Source organism: Pavona decussata, unplaced genomic scaffold (genome assembly GCF_977016875.1).
Source record: "Pavona decussata unplaced genomic scaffold, jaPavDecu1.1 SCAFFOLD_52, whole genome shotgun sequence".
Taxonomy (NCBI): Eukaryota; Metazoa; Cnidaria; class Anthozoa; order Scleractinia; family Agariciidae; genus Pavona; species Pavona decussata.
Genome location: NW_028145474.1, coordinates 350,775 through 371,464, shown reverse-complemented (window position 1 = coordinate 371,464; position 20,690 = coordinate 350,775). Strand labels below are relative to the sequence as shown.

General features: G+C 37.4%; 1 protein-coding gene across 1 annotated transcript; it reads left to right on the top strand.

Annotated features, from left to right (window-relative positions):
• Nucleotides 1–61: 61 nt before the first annotated feature.
• Nucleotides 62–16,340, top strand: LOC146480754 (putative serine incorporator). The gene is made up of 13 exons (XM_085109095.1): nucleotides 62–274; nucleotides 1,689–2,017; nucleotides 6,908–6,987; nucleotides 8,595–8,688; nucleotides 9,394–9,437; nucleotides 10,411–10,487; nucleotides 11,295–11,391; nucleotides 11,849–11,935; nucleotides 13,125–13,242; nucleotides 13,329–13,377; nucleotides 13,565–13,592; nucleotides 14,031–14,190; nucleotides 14,813–16,340. The coding sequence occupies exons 1-13, from the start codon at nucleotides 194–196 to the stop codon at nucleotides 14,955–14,957; spliced, it is 1,389 nt and encodes a 462-aa protein (XP_084965221.1). The 5' UTR covers nucleotides 62–193; the 3' UTR covers nucleotides 14,958–16,340.
• Nucleotides 16,341–20,690: the final 4,350 nt, after the last annotated feature.

Below are 20,690 nucleotides of genomic sequence, written 5' to 3'. Positions count from 1 at the left end.
TTTATTGATCTCTTTAGAATAAAAGGTTGACCGAGACTTTTACAGAGTACAAGGGCGAATTCACATTTACCCATGGTTCATTTCGAGTTCATGACGTCATTCAAAATTTGAAAGGAGAAGGTTTTGTTGTTCCTTGTAGTTTCAGTAAAGACAATCCTTGGCTCAGAGAGGAATTTTGAGGAAGGAATACAATATGGGAGGCATCTTAGGCACTCTTGGAAGTTGCGCTGCCTTGTCGTCTTGTGCTTCTTGCGCAAGTTCGCTTGCTCCTGTGGTACGTGAAAAGTAAACTTAAGCTTAAGTACGCCATGTTTAATCTGAGTCATCATGCACGCATGAACCATCTAGCAACACAAGAGAGTCACTTGTCAATGCCTTCTGTTTTTCATTTGTTATATTTGGTTTTTCGTTTACACTTCTATCAATCTTGGTGTCGTTAGAAAGAGGGTTATCATGTGGTGCTTTTTAACGGGTTTGGCAAATAAAAGGTAACATAAACTTACATAAGCTTAGCTTACATGTATAAAGTAAGCTTCTATCGTGCAAATTAAGCTTATTTTCTGATATCATGGTCATCATGGAACACTGCCTACTTAGTCTTGCAGAAATGTCCAAACCTTTTAAAACGCAAGTGTTTTATAAACAATTGAAAAAGAGTATTAACCAATTTTTTAATTCGTCTGCAATTAACGGAAAGTACATGTTGGCTAATGTTGGTTAAGCTTTGAAACCCGGCTGACGTATGTAGTTTCGTTTGTCATTAGATAACCGGTAAGAAGTGATTCTTGAAACCCATTTAGCAATCGTTCAGACTTGAAGAATCAACTTAAAATGAATAGTATATTTTTATCCACCAATATAATTTCAGCCTACTGGTATCTCTTTACAGCATGGCACACAGAGCATTGAGCATTGAGTATCATATAAATTGATTGATACACCAAGTTCTTGAATGAGGATAGTGCTTCCTAGCACAATGGTAAACCACACAAAAAAACCTTTGTGTTAAGAAGGAAATTGTTATAAAAAAAGATACCTGAGTTTTTTAGATCGTCCCAAGATACACTGCCAGAATGTACGTGCACTAACAAAAGCAAGCACCATCCTTAATTCCGTACTGTGGTATGATCGACTATCCAATCAGAATTTTAGGAGGGATCCCAGTAAACCATCAACCTCATTTCCAGGGTCTGTTTTGATGCAAAGAAGAGAGATCATCACCTTGGGAATGAGGCCAGAAAGTCAGTAAGCGCAATCACACCAAAATGTGTATGCTGGAGAGTTAAGCTCACATGCAAGGCTGTTGCCTAGGAAAAATTTCAAGGAGCCCAGAAGACCAAAAGTCAAGAAGTTACTGGAGCCCAACATGTGAAGTGTTAGGTGCCGCTGCAAGACATTTAAGCATCCTGAGCATTTTCTTGGGCGCCCAGGCTTCCAGGCCCCTGTTAGGCTGCAGCCTTGATGTGTTATTAATACATGACTTTCTTGGTGGAGGCTTTTGTTATCCATTGTCCACGGCATGCTACCCAGTGAGCAGAGGCCCTTTGAACCTTCCTCTTCCCGACTTATATAGGAAGATCGAAGGGCCTCTACTCGCAGGGTAATGTTATGCATGTTCTTCAGCTGTACATAGTCTACTCAAAGGTGGTTTTAAGGTACCAGATGTGATTTTATTTTGTGTTTTTCAGGCTGCCTGTTGCTGTGGATCATCAGCTTGCTTTTGTTGCTGCGCTCGTTGTCCCTCATGCAAAAACTCAACAGCATCGAGAATTGTCTACATTGTTTTCCTTTTCCTGGGAACAGTCTTGTCTGCCGTCATGCTTGCTCCAGGGATCACTGATCAGTTGGAAAAGATCCCCCGCTTTTGTGAGCATGTTCCTGACAATTGTAACAGCCTGGTTGGTTATTTAGCTGTATATCGTGTCTGTTTTGCAATGGCAGCATTTTTCCTTTTGATGGCGATCATGATGTTCAAAGTCAGCAGTAGCCATGATCCTCGTGCTAAGTTCCAGAATGGGTAAGCTATGCTGAGAGTTTTTTATTATACGTAGGCTTTATATGTTGACATTCTTTTGGGGCTTCTCCAAAATAGGAATTCACTAAACAGATGGCCCAGGTGGAAATCTTATCAAGATCTTACAAGATTCTTATCAAGTTTCTTAATAAGATCTTAGTAATTCTCTTATCAAGATTCTTGTAAGATACTTGTAAGATTCTTGTAAGATTCTTACAAGAATCTTGTAAGATACTTGTAAGATTCTTGTAAGTTTCTTAAAAGAACTTGTAAGATATTGCAAATTCTTATAAGATTCTGACAAAATCTTACTGAAATGTTAAAGGTTCTTACAAGATCTTGTTGAAATCTTACAGAAATCTTAAAAGATCTTGTAAGAATCTTGTAAGAAACTGATAGAAATCTTATAAGATTCTTACAAGATCTTGTAAGAGTCTTACACAATCTTTTAAGATTCTTACAAGATCTTGTACGATTCTTACAAGATCTTGTAAGAGTCTTACACAATCTTTTAAGATTCTTACAAGATCTTGTAAGAGTCTTACACAATCTTTTAAGATTCTTACAAGATCTTGTAAGAGTCTTACACCATCTTTCAAGATTCTTACAAGATCTTGTAAGAGTCTTACACAGTCATTTAAGATTCTTACAAGATCTTGGAAGACTCTTACACAATCTTTTTAGATTCGTACAAGATCTTGTAAGAATTTTGCAGAAATCTTATATATTCTTACAAGACCTTGCAATAATCTTACTGACAGAAATCTTTTGTTGTTCCTGAATTTTCTAAGCTCTTTCAAGATTCCTACAAGTTATCGCAAGAGTCTTGTAGCATTCTAGCAAGGGTTTCCACTACATCAACATCAAAATCAACAACAAGAGCTGCATACTCAGATGTTTTGGAACCAAAAAAGGAAGTTTATTTGACTTAACAAGCTTTTAGTACTAGTTCCTACTTCAACAATTTTACATTTTAGCAACTCACATGCACTAGCTATGTTCTCGTACAATTTCCTAAATTGAGTGACTACATAATCACAAAGTAGGAGTTTAAGTAAGAATTTAAGATAAATAATCAGTCTGCATGTTAAAAGCAAGAAAACATGAAAGCTTGAAATTATCCTGTATGGCCCCAGTGGAGAAATCAAGAAAATTAAAAAAAAAAAAGATATAATTTTTTGATGCTATTTTCCTTGCTAAAAAAGCCACCAATAAGAACGATAATTGTTTATTAACTAAGGTTTTAATTAAGTGTATGCCCCCATTGGTCAAGTCACATCTACTATTTGCCTCTGAGTAAATGCCAACAGCAACCTACTATTGGCGTCAAAATGTTGAAACACTGTTTGTTAGAAGCATCTCCCTCCCTCCCCCTCCTAAGCAAAGTAAAATGGAAGCAATGACAACGTGCACACCAATAAACTCAATCAACATTGGCCCAGAGGAAAGGGGAGCAGCGTTTCAACAACTCACAGATGATCATGATCACTCAGTTCAACTGGCTCTAAACATGCACTTTGACAGTTTGTGGTGGCTCAGAAAAATACCACAGGTGCTTTTAGTATGCAAGTGTTGCTTGCCAGCTCTAACTTATGAAATCAATAAAATATTGAAAAAATTAATCTTCTCCCACATTTCATTTAGCTGCACATCCAGGGCTAGAGGGACCTGTACAGGAAAATAAGACAGTTGTGTTAACTTATGTCCTGACCTACACAGTGTTATCTCATTCTACAAATAATTGACTGGTTACTTTAGTCAGCATTCTCACAATGTTTTGTAGCAGCACATGCAGACAACTCAGCACTGGCTGCCTTGTTCATAGGAAACCCAAGTCTAAATTTACATGTAACTGATGTAAAAAGAAAATTCTAAGCTCAAGTACAAAAAAATGATTATGATGATTTCATTGTTAACTGTATGGGACTGTCTGGGCGGTGCAACTTACATTGTAGTTGCACCTGCAGTGAAATAGGTCACTCTTTAAGAAAAAATGATTGCATTGATCAAAAGGATTGTTACTTTGCTTACTGTTTTCAACTATGATATCAAGTACTGATCAAATACTGCTATTATGCAAGTTACACATTTTATTTAGTATTATAATTTGTTCCTGAGTAGAAGTAGCAGAAGTCACATCATTCACAACAAAATTCAATCAGTTATAATAGACTCCAACGGTCATAAATATAAGTGACTTTATTGAGCAGGATTTGTTGACTTGACTCTGAAGCTGCAGTCTTGAGTCCCAACCTTGACAACAAAATGGAGTTGAAAATCTACAGTAAAACCGAAAATTGTGCACTTTAAGTCAGTTCTTCTGAGTGATCACAATAACCACTAGGCTGCCATTAACTTTTTAGACAATGCTGCAGTGAGTTTCTCACCCGTAACAAATTATCTTGTTAGTTCCTGATCTGAGTAAATGGGTCATACACTCCACGAAGATCATAAACTGATCTTCACGCCAAATCAAGATCGATCACTCAAGTCTTTTACTTTAGCTTATACCAAGACCGTCATGATTTTAACCCGGCTACAAATTACTCTGTAAAAATGTTTGCAAAGGCTTCATATTAAAACTAAATAGGGAATGACCACCTCAACAATCTTCAAGAAGCACAAATGCATGCACGTTGTCTGTAATTCGCGTGGACGATCACACATTTTCATACAGTCTTTCACAAAATGATTGGCGTTGAAGCTTACCTCTTTCTAAAAAGTGGTTGTCTACAGTTTGCTGCATGAAGCCATCATTTTTTTTAGCTTAAACAGAGGTAAAATCCAGAGGAAATGTGTGCTGTATACTTGAATCCCGCCTAAAATCTAACATGAAACGGTCTTTCTCCGAGCCTGCAGTGGCATATCTGCTGACCAAAATGGTGCCCAGTCTTCCCAGTCCGAATGAAATCCAAGATGGCTGCCGGTGTTGTTGTGACACCACGCTAACTTTAACTTTTTCCACGTTCTCTTGCTCATTTTAAAAGCTAGCATTGTGCATGAAAGTCGTACGAATTATGATTCAAAGCATTGTTGTTCTTTTTGGCATTACATGGAGTTGAGATTCATCAAAGAAGGTTTGTAAGTAATAGTGTTTTCACAAATGAGTTTCAGCGTAGGACCGTGGATTTAAGCTTAGTTATTTTGTATCTAAATACAATCTGTAAACTGCAACTGTAAGTCTTAAAAGTCATATCTTTAAAGCCTTTGTTTAGAAACACACATGTCTACATAGCATTTATCAACTTAGGACACTGAAGAAGACAGTATTAAGATGTACAATGATGTCACAACAAACAACTAAATTTTATTGTTAAATTATGACAATACACTAGTAAAGAGCATATCACAGTCAGTGTGAGAGTCTTGCTGGCATGTTTATTTATTATTAGATACTGTTAAGATTCTTGTAAGATATTATGAGAGGAGAGCTTAATAAAGAATTGAACTAACATCTTATTAAGAAGTTTTTGTTTTTGTTTCACAAGATCTTCATAAGAACTGTTTTTAAAGATCTTATTCTTAATTTATGCTAAGATCTTACCAAGATAATTGTAAGGTAGTAAGATCTTAATCAGAATGGTTATTAGATCATGGTACAAATTTGGATTAAGATCTTATTAAGAAAACATCAAGAAATAGGTAAGATCTTATCAAAATCTGTTTAAGATCTTATTTTTAATTTATAGTAAGATCTTAACAAGATTCTTGTAAGTTAATTCTTAAGATCTTAACAAGAATGCTGATAAGATCTTGTCACCAATTTTTACAAGATCTTAATAAGAAAATATTAAGAAATGGATAAGATCTTATTAAAACCTTTTTAAGATCTTATTGATTGTTAGGTTGAGGATATTATTAAGATTCTTTTTAGTATCTTACAAGAATTTAGTAAGATCTTGTAAGATCTTAAAATGCTGAAGATTGTATAGTTTGTATTAAGATTTTATTAAGAAGTGTTGTAAGATCTTACTAAGATCTGAAATCTTAACAAATCTTAACAAAATCTTATTAAGATCTTAGTGTTATTTTCATTCTTATAAGATTCTTACAAGATCTTGTAAGATCTTGCAAGATCTTAATAAGATTTCCACCTGGGGGTATGTGTGTTGTTTTGGGACAAATATCTGTTTTGGAATGGAGAATATGATTATTCTGCCTCTGATAGCAGAATGAATACTAGGTTACAGTTTGCCCAGAAAAGGCAGCATTGTGTTGTTTTAGGGACTGCTGTTCTGTGTTTTCTGTTATTCTAATGTGTACGTGAATGAGACTAACCAGAATTGTCGCAAACAAATGTACCTATAGTTATCTGAGAAAGAACAGATTTAGGTCTTGTTTTTTCCCCTTTGGGTGGTCCAGGTATGTAATTAACACTTATTCCATGAGCGCGCATTGGATATGAGATGATAGATAGCCAACGAGGCGCGTAGTGCCGAGTTGGCTATAATCATCTTGTATCCAACAAGCGCAAGTGGAATAATTGTTTTATTAAAAACAATCAAGAAATATTACTAGATCTTACTGATTTCGCTGTGCAAGAACAATCAGAAGACAATTTAATGGTCGCCATTTCTCAGCCATGGTATAATGGCTCATATACCATGACCGCTAAGCCAATCAAATCCCTCGAATTGCATTATACAATAAGTCAGTTTTTAATAATGCTTGTTAGCCCATCAGATTTTCAGTTGTAAGTCAGATCAGTGGTTTGGTTGTCAAGGTCAGGTTATTTCTGCGTTATTGTATTTCTTTGCTCCTCTTGGGCTGTAACCAAGTGTACAATACCTGAATCACAAATCTGAACTGTACCTCACTTCGTTTTTGCAGGATTATAAGTTTACACTGTAGTTGATGTATTTACCTGTTACATGTTTAAATTCCTTCTTTCAGTTTCTGGTTTGTCAAGATACTGATGTTTATAGCACTCCTTGTGTCGGCATTTTACATCCCCAAAGGAAACTTTGGCCAAGGTATAAAATCTTAGATGCTGCGTGTATAAAATGTCCAAATATTATTTTCTGGGAAAGATTGTACAGACAAATAGTATGACAGGAACTCTTGTGCATTGTATTATTAAAAAGCAGAGCAAACGACAGGGATCATGGTATTTATTATTATTAATTTAGAGTATACATGCACATATGTTGTAGGTTAATATGAATCCAGGTTAAAATGATTTCAACCAAGGTTGATTTATATAATTTTTCCTTTGTTAATGTTGTGTAATTTACATATACATCTGAAACAAAGGAGAATACAAATCAACCTAGGTTGAAATCATTTTAACCTGGGATTCATTTTAACATACAACACATATATTTTATGCAACTTAAGCAGTTGTGAAAAGAAAGCCCCCCAAAAAATTCTTGCTAGAACAGGATTCAAAGCTGTGCCCTCTGAGATACTGGTGCAGTGTTCTACTAATTGAGCTATCAAACGAACCGGGAGCTGGTCATTTTTGATGAGTTTGTTTAACACCCATAAAAGATGAAGATATTGATTGATATGAAATGTGATATATTTGAACTACAGACCTTTGTTTTGAAGTCCCACACAGGTGATTTGAACATCATTGCATAGTTGTCACATGGCTTGCGTTAATAGGAGAAAGGCCAACCCTCAAAAAATTACAATGATATCATAATTTTTTTTAGGTTTTTTTTTTTTGCCAATTTTCATAATTAGCCTTACGTGACACAGAATACCACTGCCTGTTCTAAAGTTCATAAAGGGACTGGGACCTAGTTTACTCATTGTTCAAATTGCATCATGTGAAGAAACGAACCCCACCACCAGAAAGATCACATAAAAATTAGTAAGTTTACCAAGTATGGTTATGTTTCGTTGTATAATAACCAGGGTGGGTCCTGTCTGGACAACATCGTCCAAATTTCATACAAATGTCTAATTCTAAGATGGCATCCCCCAAATCCATACAAAGTCTCTAATTTTTCCGATTTTTGAAAGCCTTCTACATGGTTTGAATCTAACAATACGGCAGAACCTCAAACTTGGTAAACTGACTAATTTTAATGTGATCTTTCTTATGATGGACTCCATTAATTTCTGATTAAATGGAAAAGTAAAAATTCATCCCCAGTCTCTGGAATGGCCAATTTTTACAATACTGAATGATAGATGTACTTACACTACTTAGGACAGTACTTACAATACTTACAATATGTATGCTTATTATGCTTACAATAATACAATTACACTACCGGTACTTACAAATGCTATCAATTTTACAATACTTTGATTGCCTAATTATTGTCTAGTAATTTGTATGGATCACACACAAGAAAAGAAAAACCTGCTATTACAATAATAATTATTGCAATAACCAAGATTTGCGTGAGAGATATAAAACTTATAAAACAATCATTTTAGATGGCATGGTTGCTACGACTTTAGTAATAGTGTCCTGATTTGAAAAACACCTCACCAAATTGCCACCAAGAGAAATAGCTAACAGAGTTGTTGCAACTGGTTCAAACAGTCTTACAAACTTATATGGCCATATACCCTCTGGATTTTATAGGAGTTGTGCTTATATTTTTGTTGTTTTTCTTTGCAGCCTGGATGTACATTGGCATGGTTGGGGGTTATATATTTATACTACTACAGTTAATTTTACTGATTGACTTTGCTTACAACTGGAGTGAATCTTGGTAAGTAACGCTGAATTATGCACCAGTGCAATTTGCTCGACCCTTTGATTTAAATGAAAGCAGTTTAAAAAAGTAATTTTTGAGTTCTTGGTTTGCAATTATGTCCTTAAGTTTACTTTATAATAAACAGTCCTGAGGATTTTTGTTTGTGAGATATCAATTCCATGAAGCTCAAAGTTCAGAACTTGGAAACCCATGGTGTGAATTGGAACTTTTTAAGATGTCTTGATCAGCCCAGAGCCCATATCACCTAGTTAGGTCGAATTTCTTCTGCTCTCTTAGGTTCTGTGCATGGGCTCAATCATCCCTGACACCATCATCTTGTTTAGGCCCATTTTTCCAAGCACTGTCTGGTTTTTTGAAGTACAGTGGAACCCCGCCTTATGATACAACCAGCTTTTTGTGCCCCGACAAAAATTGAAAGTTCAGTCATTTCCTTCAGTTAGTTTAATTTACAACCTTGTTAATCCAATGCCCTGTTATTACAACCACATTTTCACGGCCCAAATGTGGTCATATTAACAGGGTTCCGTTGTACTACATGTACCATGTTATGTAAAGCACCCTGCTTCATCTTGTGCACCATACTTTTTTAAAAATGTCCAATGGTATGCAATTTCTTTGAGTTTGTAAGACATTTGAAATACGTTTGCTACCCTTACATCTTTTATCTTAGCTAGAATGAACTCTTTGTTAATCCATTAGGGTGGAGAAATATGAGACAACCGGAAACAAACGTTGGTACTGGGGTAGGTTTATCATATACATGTACATTACTTTAAATGGGGTAGGGCCCCACTTAAAACTGCCTCAGCGAGTTGGGTTCCCTCATTAAATAGTATCATCATCATCATCATCATTGTCATTGTTAATGAAAGTTGTGTAAAGGCAAACTATAAATTCTATTTTACTTGTCTGAATAAACATCCTCAAGTATTTATAGTTGAAGGAGGTATTTCTTTAGAACTGAAGATAAAAGGCCTGGGAGGCTCCAAGAGACATGATAATTTAACCTTCACATATCTGAAGTTAATCCAAAGCTTTAAATTTGATTGCTCTATAATTTGACTACTCAACAGAATGTTAGTTATAGGGGAAAGTTTGAGGGGGAAGGTATTTAATCAAGAGGAGACATTCACTGACACAAACAAATTTTATTGTTGATACAGTTTGTGTTTTGTATTACAAAATCACTGTACATAGGAATTATTTTGTGAATGATGCCTAAAGCTGGCGACACACCAGGCAATTTCATTTGCCGATGATGGCGAATTTGATCACCAGTGAAAATCGTTGCCACAGATTGATGCAGACACACTTGGCGATTTTTACACCGATCGCGATGATGTGGCACTTCAACCTTGTTCCCAGACTCCAAGTATCGCTGCTATCCACCATTTTGAAAAGTCATGTGATTAAATTGCCCAATCTGATTGGTTGACTTAACTGGTGATTCACAGTGATGAGTGTAGAAAATTGCAGATATGGGCAAACTAGGTGAATGCCAGATATCGGCGATTATATAGTTATGCAGATCATGGCAATGGGCATATAAAATCATGTAGTGTGTCACCGGCTTAATCTATTTGTTGTTGTTCTGGACTGAATAGAGACACGGGTAGTTGCTGCAGAATGATGACTATCAGGATGCTAATTAAAATGTTTTCTTACATCAGTAAGGGTGAAATATGACGTGGGTTTAACTGCTTATTTTGATTGTAGCTCTTGTGATTGTGACAAGTGGAATTTACATTCTTGCCATTGGTGCTGTTGTGTGCTTCTTCTTGTTCTATACTCAAGTAAGTGGCATGTCAATTTATTTGTCTTGTCCAATATGTAACTAAGACTTGACATACTCAGGGCAGTATGCCTTCTGTACTGTATGGGGGTGATCATGGCGAGGTTACCCCCCAACCCAAGTCCTCTTACAAACACACACCCACACCCATAAAAATTTTGTTTATTTGATGTACCCATTTATGTACAGTCTCAGCACAGAGTGAAAGAGAATTATATACAACATGCCTGTGGTTCTTTTTACTATGCTTTATATGGTGGCTCTATCTTTGAGTCTGTGGATGGAATCCTGAAGTGTGAGCATTCAAATGAAAGCTACTGAGCAGTACTTTCCTGTGGTGCTGTTTATTGTGCTGCACAAGGTGGTTTAAACTTTTGAGTCTGTGGATGAAATCCTAAAGTGTGACCATTCAAATGAAAGCTACTGAGCAGTACTTTCCTGTGGTGCTGTTTATTATGCTGTACAAGGTGGTTCTAACTTTTGAGGCTGTGGATGAATCCCCAAACTTTGACCACTCAATTGAAAGCTGCTGAGCAGTACAAGGTGGCTTATTATTTAAGTCTGTTGGATGAAAAGTACCTTTCACAATTCAAATGTAAGTTATTTCTTCCCTGTGATGTTCGAACTTTCAGTCATTGGGATACAGGTACGTGTAAATTTCTTGTCGTTGTTAGAAGACCCAACTTGAAGTCTGTCTTTTGGCCAAGTAAAGTTAATGTTCAACAACCTAATAACTCTCACAGCCTAGTTATGTGTAGTGTAGATTGAGGTCAACTAAAGTTCTCTCTGCTTCAATTTCTGTTTTTAGCCATCAGGTTGCAAGACAAACAAGTTCTTCATCAGCTTGAATCTTGTGCTTTGTTTTGTTGTCTCCATGGTTGCAATCCATCCTAAAGTGCAGGAATGTGAGTTGTCAATGTTTCATGTATATAGAAAATAAAGCAAAATTTACTGAATAGAATTCCAAATAAACAACAGAACTGTCCCTTATGCCCCTTTTTCAGTGGCGGTTATCAGTTGCTTCAGTGCGCTGTAACCTTTAAATGATTGTCGCGGTCAACAATGGGAGACCACAAGTCTAATTTTGTTTTGTGTTTGTGTTGGGCTGCCTGTGCAAATGCATGCAGAACAAATTGAGGTTGGCGGCCATTTTGTTTCTCTGTCGCACAAATTTACCTCGTTTTGATGCAAGAATCTGGCGTCATTTTCATGTGAAGATTTCACCCAGACAAGTCTTCTCTCTTCAACATACAAATTGGCATGTTGGCCGCACGTTTTAATCTGTGATTACTATTACTAGTTAGTACAGATGACCTGTTTTATTTACATGTAGTAGATGTTGACTTTGTTTCATGTCATTAGGCCAGCCCAGTTCTGGTCTGTTGCAGGCTGCCGTCATTACCTTGTACACAATGTACCTGACCTGGTCTGGCATGTCAAATGAACCTGGTATGTGCATTTGCATCAAATATTTTCAGGTCCCTTGAGTGGCTTCAGCCCACTAAAGCATAGTCCTCATGTACAGTAAACACCCACTTTAAGAACCTACATTTTTCAAGGTCAGCCTGAATAAGTCTTCATATATATGATATTGTTAGTAAGGTTCTTATATAACAGGTGTCTAAAATGACGAATTTCAGCCTGGAGGTTCTTAATCTACTTGTTCTTTTATGCAGGTGTTCACTGTATTTGGTTTTAATTTTAATGGGAAAGACGATTTTCTCATGTGGTTAGGCTTTTCATTCTTAATCAATTGATTTGAAAATGAAAAACGTTGCTCCAAAAACAGAGATTCTCAAAATGCTATTAGTGTCAAGTTTTTTAAATGGAGATGTTTGAGAAAGGAGCTCAAGACAGCATGCACTGTGTATTTATAGTAATATTATCCATTTGCAGGTTTAGTGGACTTTATGTGACATCTGTTCCTTATAAATATGAACTTACAAATTGTTTGGCTTGAGAGGAATTTAGCTGTAATTGGTGTTGAAGAGAATCATGCCTCTCACTTGTGATGCTGGACAGGGTTTTAATCCTAGCTGGGACAGCCAGACCTTTTCCCGTCTCTTCTTCAGCCAACTTTATTTATGCATGATAGCAAGCTATGATTAAGGACAGCGCCTACCAATAAAGAAGTATTTTTGTGTAGTTTATGACTATTGTGGGAAAGCAGATCTTAGCAAGGGCTAAGCCTATTGAAATCCAAAAAGAAAATTTTGGGGTAACCACACATTTTTTTATGATAATTAAGCAACAATTATTCTATAAAACAGTAAAATATGTAAAGGAATGTATGTTGTTGTGTTTTTTTTTTCCAAACTGAAGCTTTATTATCTCTGAAAAATGTGTGGTTACCCCAAATTTTCGTTTTATATACGTGTACCGAAAGCACTTGCTAAGTTCTGCTTTCTCTGCATAGTTTTAAACTGCGCAAAAATATCCCTGTGTTAGTAGGCACCGCCCATAGGAAAAGCGAGTATCTCAAGATGCGCATCTAACATTTGCACCGTAACAAAAGTGGGCACCGTCCACCGTCCCATCCAAGGTTAGCCTATAACAAGTTTTAGTGGACTAGCATTCATTCCACTGCTCATTGTGTCTTGGATCCTTGTTGATTGTGTTATGTCGTTGTCATCCTCAGACCAGATGTGCAACCCCAGCGGCTCGCTGATTTCCAGTTCAAGCCTAGCCCCTGGCATGGGAAATGGACGGACTGTCTTAGCGGCAGTTCTTATGTTTGTCATGGTTGTCTACTCCTGGTATGTTGTTTACAATTTGCATGTGTTTGTAATGATTATCATAGTAATAGTGTGTAACTCATCCTGCGCATTTTGTTTTCTTTTAGCGTGAGAACAACCAGCTCGAACCGTCTCACAGCCAGCGAGAGTATGGAGGTTTGTGCTTAAATAGTTTAGTTAATTTATAGTTGTTTGATTAATTGATTGTTGATTGACTTATTGACTGACTGCTGGATTGATTGATTGATTTATTGAATACTAAATTGTGATTCTGATTGAATTATTGTTAATAAACAGGTTCAGTTTATAAATGATACTGACTATGCACATCGTTTATTTACAGGAGACACTTCTGCCAGATTATACACAAGGTTGGTGATTGATGTGATGCAATAGGCCATTTCCGAGTTGCTTTGAGCTTCATTATGAAAGTGAGGCTAAGTGCAAAGTCTTCATTATGAAAATTAGTTTTCATTCATGTGCAAACAAAACTAATTTTCATACGAAAAGTTTTGCACGTAGCCTCGCTTTCAAAATGAGGTTTACAGCAACTCGGAAATGGCCAATTTTATTATCGGCAATGATGAGGGCTGCCGTACACGATGTACATCATATGCGAGTCAGAATAAAATAATAATTGCAAGGCGGTACGTGTATCTTTCCTGTCATAACTTTACCAATCCACTTTGCTCCTACAACTGCTAATCATTATTTTAATTTGCCCTTATATGTGATCTTGATGCCCAGCTTTGGAAATGGAAATCTATTTTCAGTTTACCTATACTTTCATATATTTTTTTATCATTTAGATGCAGAAAGTGGAAACGCCAGCAGTGACGAAAACAAGCCGCGCCATCAGCGTGTGTATGATGACGAGGCTACTGCTGTTACTTATAACTACAGCTTCTTTCATGTCACTTTCTTCCTGGCTTCACTGTACATCATGATGACCCTCACTAACTGGTACAGGTGAGTACTTCATTGTGCTGAATTCTTTCTTCTGATATAATTATGTAGATCATTTGAAGGGTGCGTGAAATAAGGCCCTAAGGCCTGCTTCAAATGTCGCGCTATTGTCGTGTCAAACTCAATTTATGGAATTGAGTTTGATGTAAGTGCGGCTGCAGAGCGACATTTGAATGAACTGTCAAGCCAAGTAATACACCATTTCTGAGTTACTGTGAACCTAATTATGAAAGCGAGACTAAGTGCAGAGCTTTTCATGTGAAAATAAGTTTTGTTTGCATGTGAATGAAAACTATTTTTCATAATAAAAACTTTGCACTTAGCCTTGCTTTCATAACAAGGTTCACAGCAACTCGGAAATGGCCTATTAATGTGAATCAATGTCTTGTTAATGACTCTGGCGCGAGATTGATTCAAACGTCGCGCTAAACTTGTGCCAGTGATTGGAAATTCCAAGGGGCAGTTGGGGAGTGAGGGGGGGGGGGGGGTCAAAATTTTAATTGAAAAGTGTGAAAGTATGGAAGATTAATTGGAATTTCTGGAGGGGTGGGATGGGGGTCCAAACCAAAAGAAGAAGGAGCTGACATGGTAAGAAGGAGCTGACATGGTATGAATGTTTTTGTAGTCCCCAGGGCTCTGATTTCACTACTCTGACCAGTAACTGGGCCACTGTATGGGTGAAGGTCAGCTCCAGCTGGGCGTGTCTTGCCCTGTACCTCTGGACACTACTCGCACCTGTCCTGCTGCCTGACAGGGATTTTGGACACTGATGTGGAATGGACTCCTCAGCTCATCACAGGATACAGTCATGTCATCGGATAGGATTGACATAAAAATAAGTATGAAAAAGTGTCAGTATTGGTTTAAAAAAAAAACCCACAGATGCTGAGACCCTGAAGAAGGGTGTCTGAAAACGTCTGTGTTTTTTTAAACCATTACCGACACTTTTTGATCTTCTTTGCTTCTTTTCCCCAATTCGTCCTGGTTTCTCTGGTTAATTTGTGTAATTTATACATTTTTCTTTGCTTCTTTGATCTGAGGAGTAAAGGCTGGCTGCTCACAGTCTAGACTTGTAATAACACAGTAGTAGCCAAATGAGTTAGATTTCTGCAATGTACACTACTTTGAGTTTCTAGATTATTAATTTTGTATATAAGTGTTCCTTTAGATTAGTCGAGGGATCCTGGAACATTTTCTGTTTTCTTATTTGTCATAAAGAATGTTGTGTTTGTAAGATAAAAATGATCGTTTTTGAAGTGTAAATTTTGTGATAAATTTTTGGGTTTGGGACAAAGGAAAAGCTTTGGGTAAAACAAGTTTGGGGTAAAAGTCAGCTGCGGGTTCTGCGCATTAATGAAACGCTCTTGCTGAATGTTAATAAGTTGGTTATTTAAGTTGAAATAGAGCTTTTTAGTTAATCGCCATAGAATCAAATGAATTGTTTCTTGTCCTTTTTACTCACGTTTGCTGGAATTTCGTGGGTGTTTTGTGTTATCTGAGTTGTCATGCAAAACCTATTTAGAAGCTTGACGTGACAATTTAGCAGCGACTCTGAAAGATAAAAGGGGCTATGCCATTCTATTTGTACAGTTTTCTCATAGTCGAGGGAAACGTCAAAAGGTTAGTTAGAAAAACGCCTGAAGGGGAAAGATAGAGATGGATTACAGATGACGAATGAAAATTTTTAGTCTAGAAAAAGGAACAATATAGACCAATAAATAATATAAAACCGTATCGTAGTTCCACAAGGTGAAATAACTACGACAGTTATGATGTAAGGTGGCTTAGAACCTTTCCTGGAGGGTACTAAGTATATGAATGTGCCGCCCACATAGCCTATGGGTTTTTAACTTGCCAACAGGGTTTGACTAACGCTGCCATAGAAAGTTAATATGGGTGCCCTTCAGTTACCAGAAAATCTTCCCTCCGTCATGATCAGCAGCCCTGGTCGCTGTCCAGCTCTGCTGTGAGGAATCAAATGCCGAAATAAAAAAAAAACGTTTACCAGGAGGGAGAGTGCGAAATTTTTGTAGTAAACAGGCTCGGAGTTTGACAGCCTGGGCGCACACCTCTATCCAGACTTGGAACTTTGATTTCAGTTTTGTATAATGTTATTTTAAGAGAATTAAAGTAAAGGATTTGAGTTAGAACTACATGTGTGTGGTGTGCTTTTGAACTTTAAGCCAGTCACTAAGAATGCCTTACCTTTCGCATACAAGTTTTCCTTGCAACATTACAGAAAACCAAATGCTCATGAAGCTGAAATTTGATCGAAAAAGAATCAACAGCTCTCCCTTGGGGAGCTGTATAATAATTGGAATAAAGTTTGAAAATCTTACCTGTTATTCAGGAAAACTGTTGAATATTTTTAGATTGCATTTCAGATTCACACAGACCCTCAAATGACGCTTTGGTTACTTGTTGCAAAATTGCACTCCACATTTTCAAGTTTGAAGAAGTTCTTGTGTAGACCCAGGTCATTTTCGAGTTTCTGTGGCTCTTTTTCGAAGAGAATTAATTTGGAAACTTTCCTATTGAAGTGACATACATATTGCCTATTCATTTCTCGTTTATGCATGAAAGGTTTAGCACAGGTAAAAAAAAATTAATGCCCCAATCACACCAAGGCTCAAACAGGTTTAAAAGCTGTTTAGTTAAACACGGTTAAAATTGTTTTCTTCATAAAAGCGGCTGTAGGATTTTTGTCGACTACAGATTTAGCACAAATGAAAGCATAAGTGAAAGTTTACTTGAATCCTATGTCAAAGCCAATGGTTCAGCTTTTTGTTGACAATTTTCAATTTTGTTAAACCCGGTTTAATAGGCCATTTTCATGATGGCGTCATTTGACTACAACTACCATAATTCACTTCGTTTTTCTTTTCAAATTCAAATTTTGTAATACCAGTGGAGAGCAAAGAACAATAGCTCTGATTAGCATGAGAAAACAAAAACCAGAAGGATTCTGGTAGTTGTAGTAAAATGACGCCATAGTCAAAATGTCCTATTAAACGTGTTTTGTTGGTGTGAATGGGGCAATTGAGTGGCCAAGCCTTTCCGTTCTAGGAAAGAATTTTCGGGTTTTATTTTCAACCTAGTGCTAACGCCAAAGTAAAGGTGGTATTCTGATTTTGGAGGATTTTTCTTCGTTGGTGGGATTTACCCTCGTAGAAATTTTAGATTAGCCTGCAGGCGTTTTTTTTTTTTTTTTTTTTTTTTGCGTTTTTCAGGCGAGCGGAGGCGCGGCAAGCGTGAGGCGAGTGACGCGCCCCTCCCGTCGTGCTTGACTCGCGCTCCACGCTCGCCTCTCGCTTGCCGCGCCTCCGCTCGCCTGAAAAACGCCCCCCAAAAAAATAAATAAATAAATAACGCCTGTTCTGTAGGCTATTTTAGATATGTGCTGCGGGATGTTGAAAGTGTAACGTAGCGTTCACAGTATAAGAATCCAACAAGTCGTTTCGGTGGAATGTCTGTGCTGGAGGTATTATGAACAGCACCTCGGATGTGTGAGAAAGTAGTTCCTCCCGCATTCACCCACGGGGACTGCAGCCAAGGAGGGGGGGTGGGGGGGGGGTAAGAGAGGAAGCTTGCCTGTCGTCCTCCTCTCGACTAATACAATATTTGCAAGCTTTTAGCGAAGTACCAAGAACAGACATATCCTAGAAAGCTTCGTTTTACTCTTTACGAGCGACGAACTTGCAGCAGTTCTTTTGAATGATGATAACTAAGCCCTTTCGTGATTCCAAAAAGACGACATCGCTACGTTTCAATGACTTGTTTTCGCCACTACGCCGTTCTCACAAAAACTCGTAGTAAAGTGATGACGGCTATCTCGTTGTCACGCCAAAATGACACAGGTTCATGCATGCGTACTCTTTGTGTATTGAAAAAAAAAAAAAAAAAACGAGATTGAGCACGACTGTACGACTTTTCAAATATTTGCTTGTTTAGATAATCACTTGTCATACCAATCTTGTTTCTAGGGTCTCCTTATCTGCTGGTAAACAACGGGATCTGGGATGCGACTGATTCGAAATTTGAAAGCCGTACTCGTACTCAATCTCGTACTTGTATTCTGATCTGAAGGTCCCTATTTATCTTGGTTTTCTGTTTTAATTTTAAAGTTTTCTTTCACGTTTCCGATTTTTAGTAATTCATGGTAAAGTACCATATAGTCACCCACATAACCCTAACCCTGACCCTCCATATAGTTACCCTTACCTTACCATGAATTATATATATGCCCGATTTTCTCTCCGTTTTTCTGAAGACGTGAGTAGAAGCTTCTGCAGAGGACGGAGCATTTAAGAGCGGTTTTTTTTTTTTTTTACAAAAGGACAAAAGAAACCGACAACCGGCACCGATATTCGGTGAATACGATTTTGTTAAAATTTACTGCGGTTAAATATTAAACTAAAGAATCCGATGGAGTAAACTTTGTTATCTTTCAAAGATGCCCCTTTTTGAGGCTGTAAAGCGATCTGGGAAAACACCTTTACAATACAATAAAATACATATTCTTTCCCACCAGTCATTCCACCATCCCAAAGGGTTTTTCAGAACAAAGTTACAATTAAATATTAAAGAAACGAAGAACTAACTAAAAAATTTACAATTCAGTGGTAATAATAAATTAACACAAAAAACCTACGCTTAAAGACAACTCAAGATATTGCCCGACCTCGTTTGAATTTCCTGGCAAATGTAAGATAATTTTCACCTCATGTAGGGCTTTTTTAGTGCATCGCATGATCCTCTTTTATTTTCGATTTTTTTTCGTACAAAATTGAACAACTTGCGGGAATGTTTTGAGCAAATAGCTTTTCCAGAAGATTGTCCGCACGCCCGTGCTAAATGTTATACAACATGATACAAGATATCAAATCAAATCAAATATGTTATCATCCACTTCCCTTTGGGCTTTTCAGGGATAATTTACAACACTGTGTGTGGGACTTTTCCAGACAGCTTGTGGCACAGTTGACAAGTAATGAAGTAATGTGTTATGAATGCCTGCTAATGTGAAGGTGAATTTGATATAGTCACTAGGGGCAGGGGGGGGGGGGGGGGGAGGTGATCACTGCCAGAGATTTGTTATGTCACTAGTGGTTCTTTTTCGTCTCAAAGAGTCAGATTATGTGAAAGGGCTGTGAGACGCCGAGACAGTGCCTACGTTTTATCGTCCTTACCCGAGAAGACCAGAAAGTCTAACCATTTGCAGATGTCATTACAAAGGCAGCACTTTCTCCTCAGTTATTTAAAGACCCTGAGTGTTGGTCCGGCCGAGAAACGAACCCGGGCCTACCGCTGCATAGTCTGGCACTCAACTCACTAATCTAATCAGGCGGCTTGTGATTCTATTGAATCGTCTCAGGTGTGATTAACAAAATATGAATGTTGCGCAGTGGAGGTCCTTTTGCTACACTGCACTGATTTGTTAAAATAATTTGTTAAAATATTGTTATTTAAAACAATAATATTTGAACACGACATTTGCTCTAAGAGCAACTAAGTGCTAATCGAGAGAGCTTACGTCAGATCAACTGACCTGACACAAGGCAGAGACGGACTAATTAACAGGGATAACACGAGTAGAATAAGTTAAAGAAAGAAAACTACAAAGCAAAACTAAGAAAAACGAGATGAATGGGAAATAAATGACTGAACTTGCTCAAATAAACGAACATTCTACTGAAATTGCAAATCCGGAGAACCAAACAGAAAACATTCAATCTTTTTCTTGTCCGAAGCCAGAAGCCATTTATCTCTCAGTAGGTGGGCAGCAGAGGTAAATAAAGCAATACGATGAGCAGCATACATTTAGACAGTACAAAAACTAGTGCTCAGCACCTTCCACAGGTGCGTTGCAGTGGGGGCAAGCCGGAGAAACAACACAATTTTTAATAAAAAGGTCATGATGCCTTGTACTACAAGAATGATCACACGCTCTTAATAATCCCAGGCAACGGGGAGTCCATTCTTTCGCGCATCACTACATTATGAAAATATTTATACATATTTAAGAGGCTTACCAAGAGGCCGTACTTTGGGTTCATTGACCGTCACGATTGTCTCATAACACCTCAGGGAAGTGAAGAGGCGTGAAAACAAATAATCCGCCACATGCTGAGACAAGAGACACTAACCCAAAACTCTGGCAGCTGGCGATCTTCATAGTCTTGACGGTCTTCGGTGAGGTAAGTTTGCCTTATAGCTTGACTTTAACGGGTTTTTTTTTTTTATTAAACGCCACTCGAAGTTTAACAAGACATGTTATCACAGATGATCCATCCTTTTATTTACTTAATATTATTTATTTTTTTCGTTTCTCCATTTGAGTGATCTGCGAAACTTGGGTCGAAATAGCGTAAATTCTCGTAAACGACCACAAAAAAAAAACAACAAAATACGCTGGCGTGAGGAATCCTCGTTCATCCATCTATGCATGTATTTTCGTCTCTTTAAAGCAGTGAAGGCATGGGGATTTAGTGGTTAGCACATCA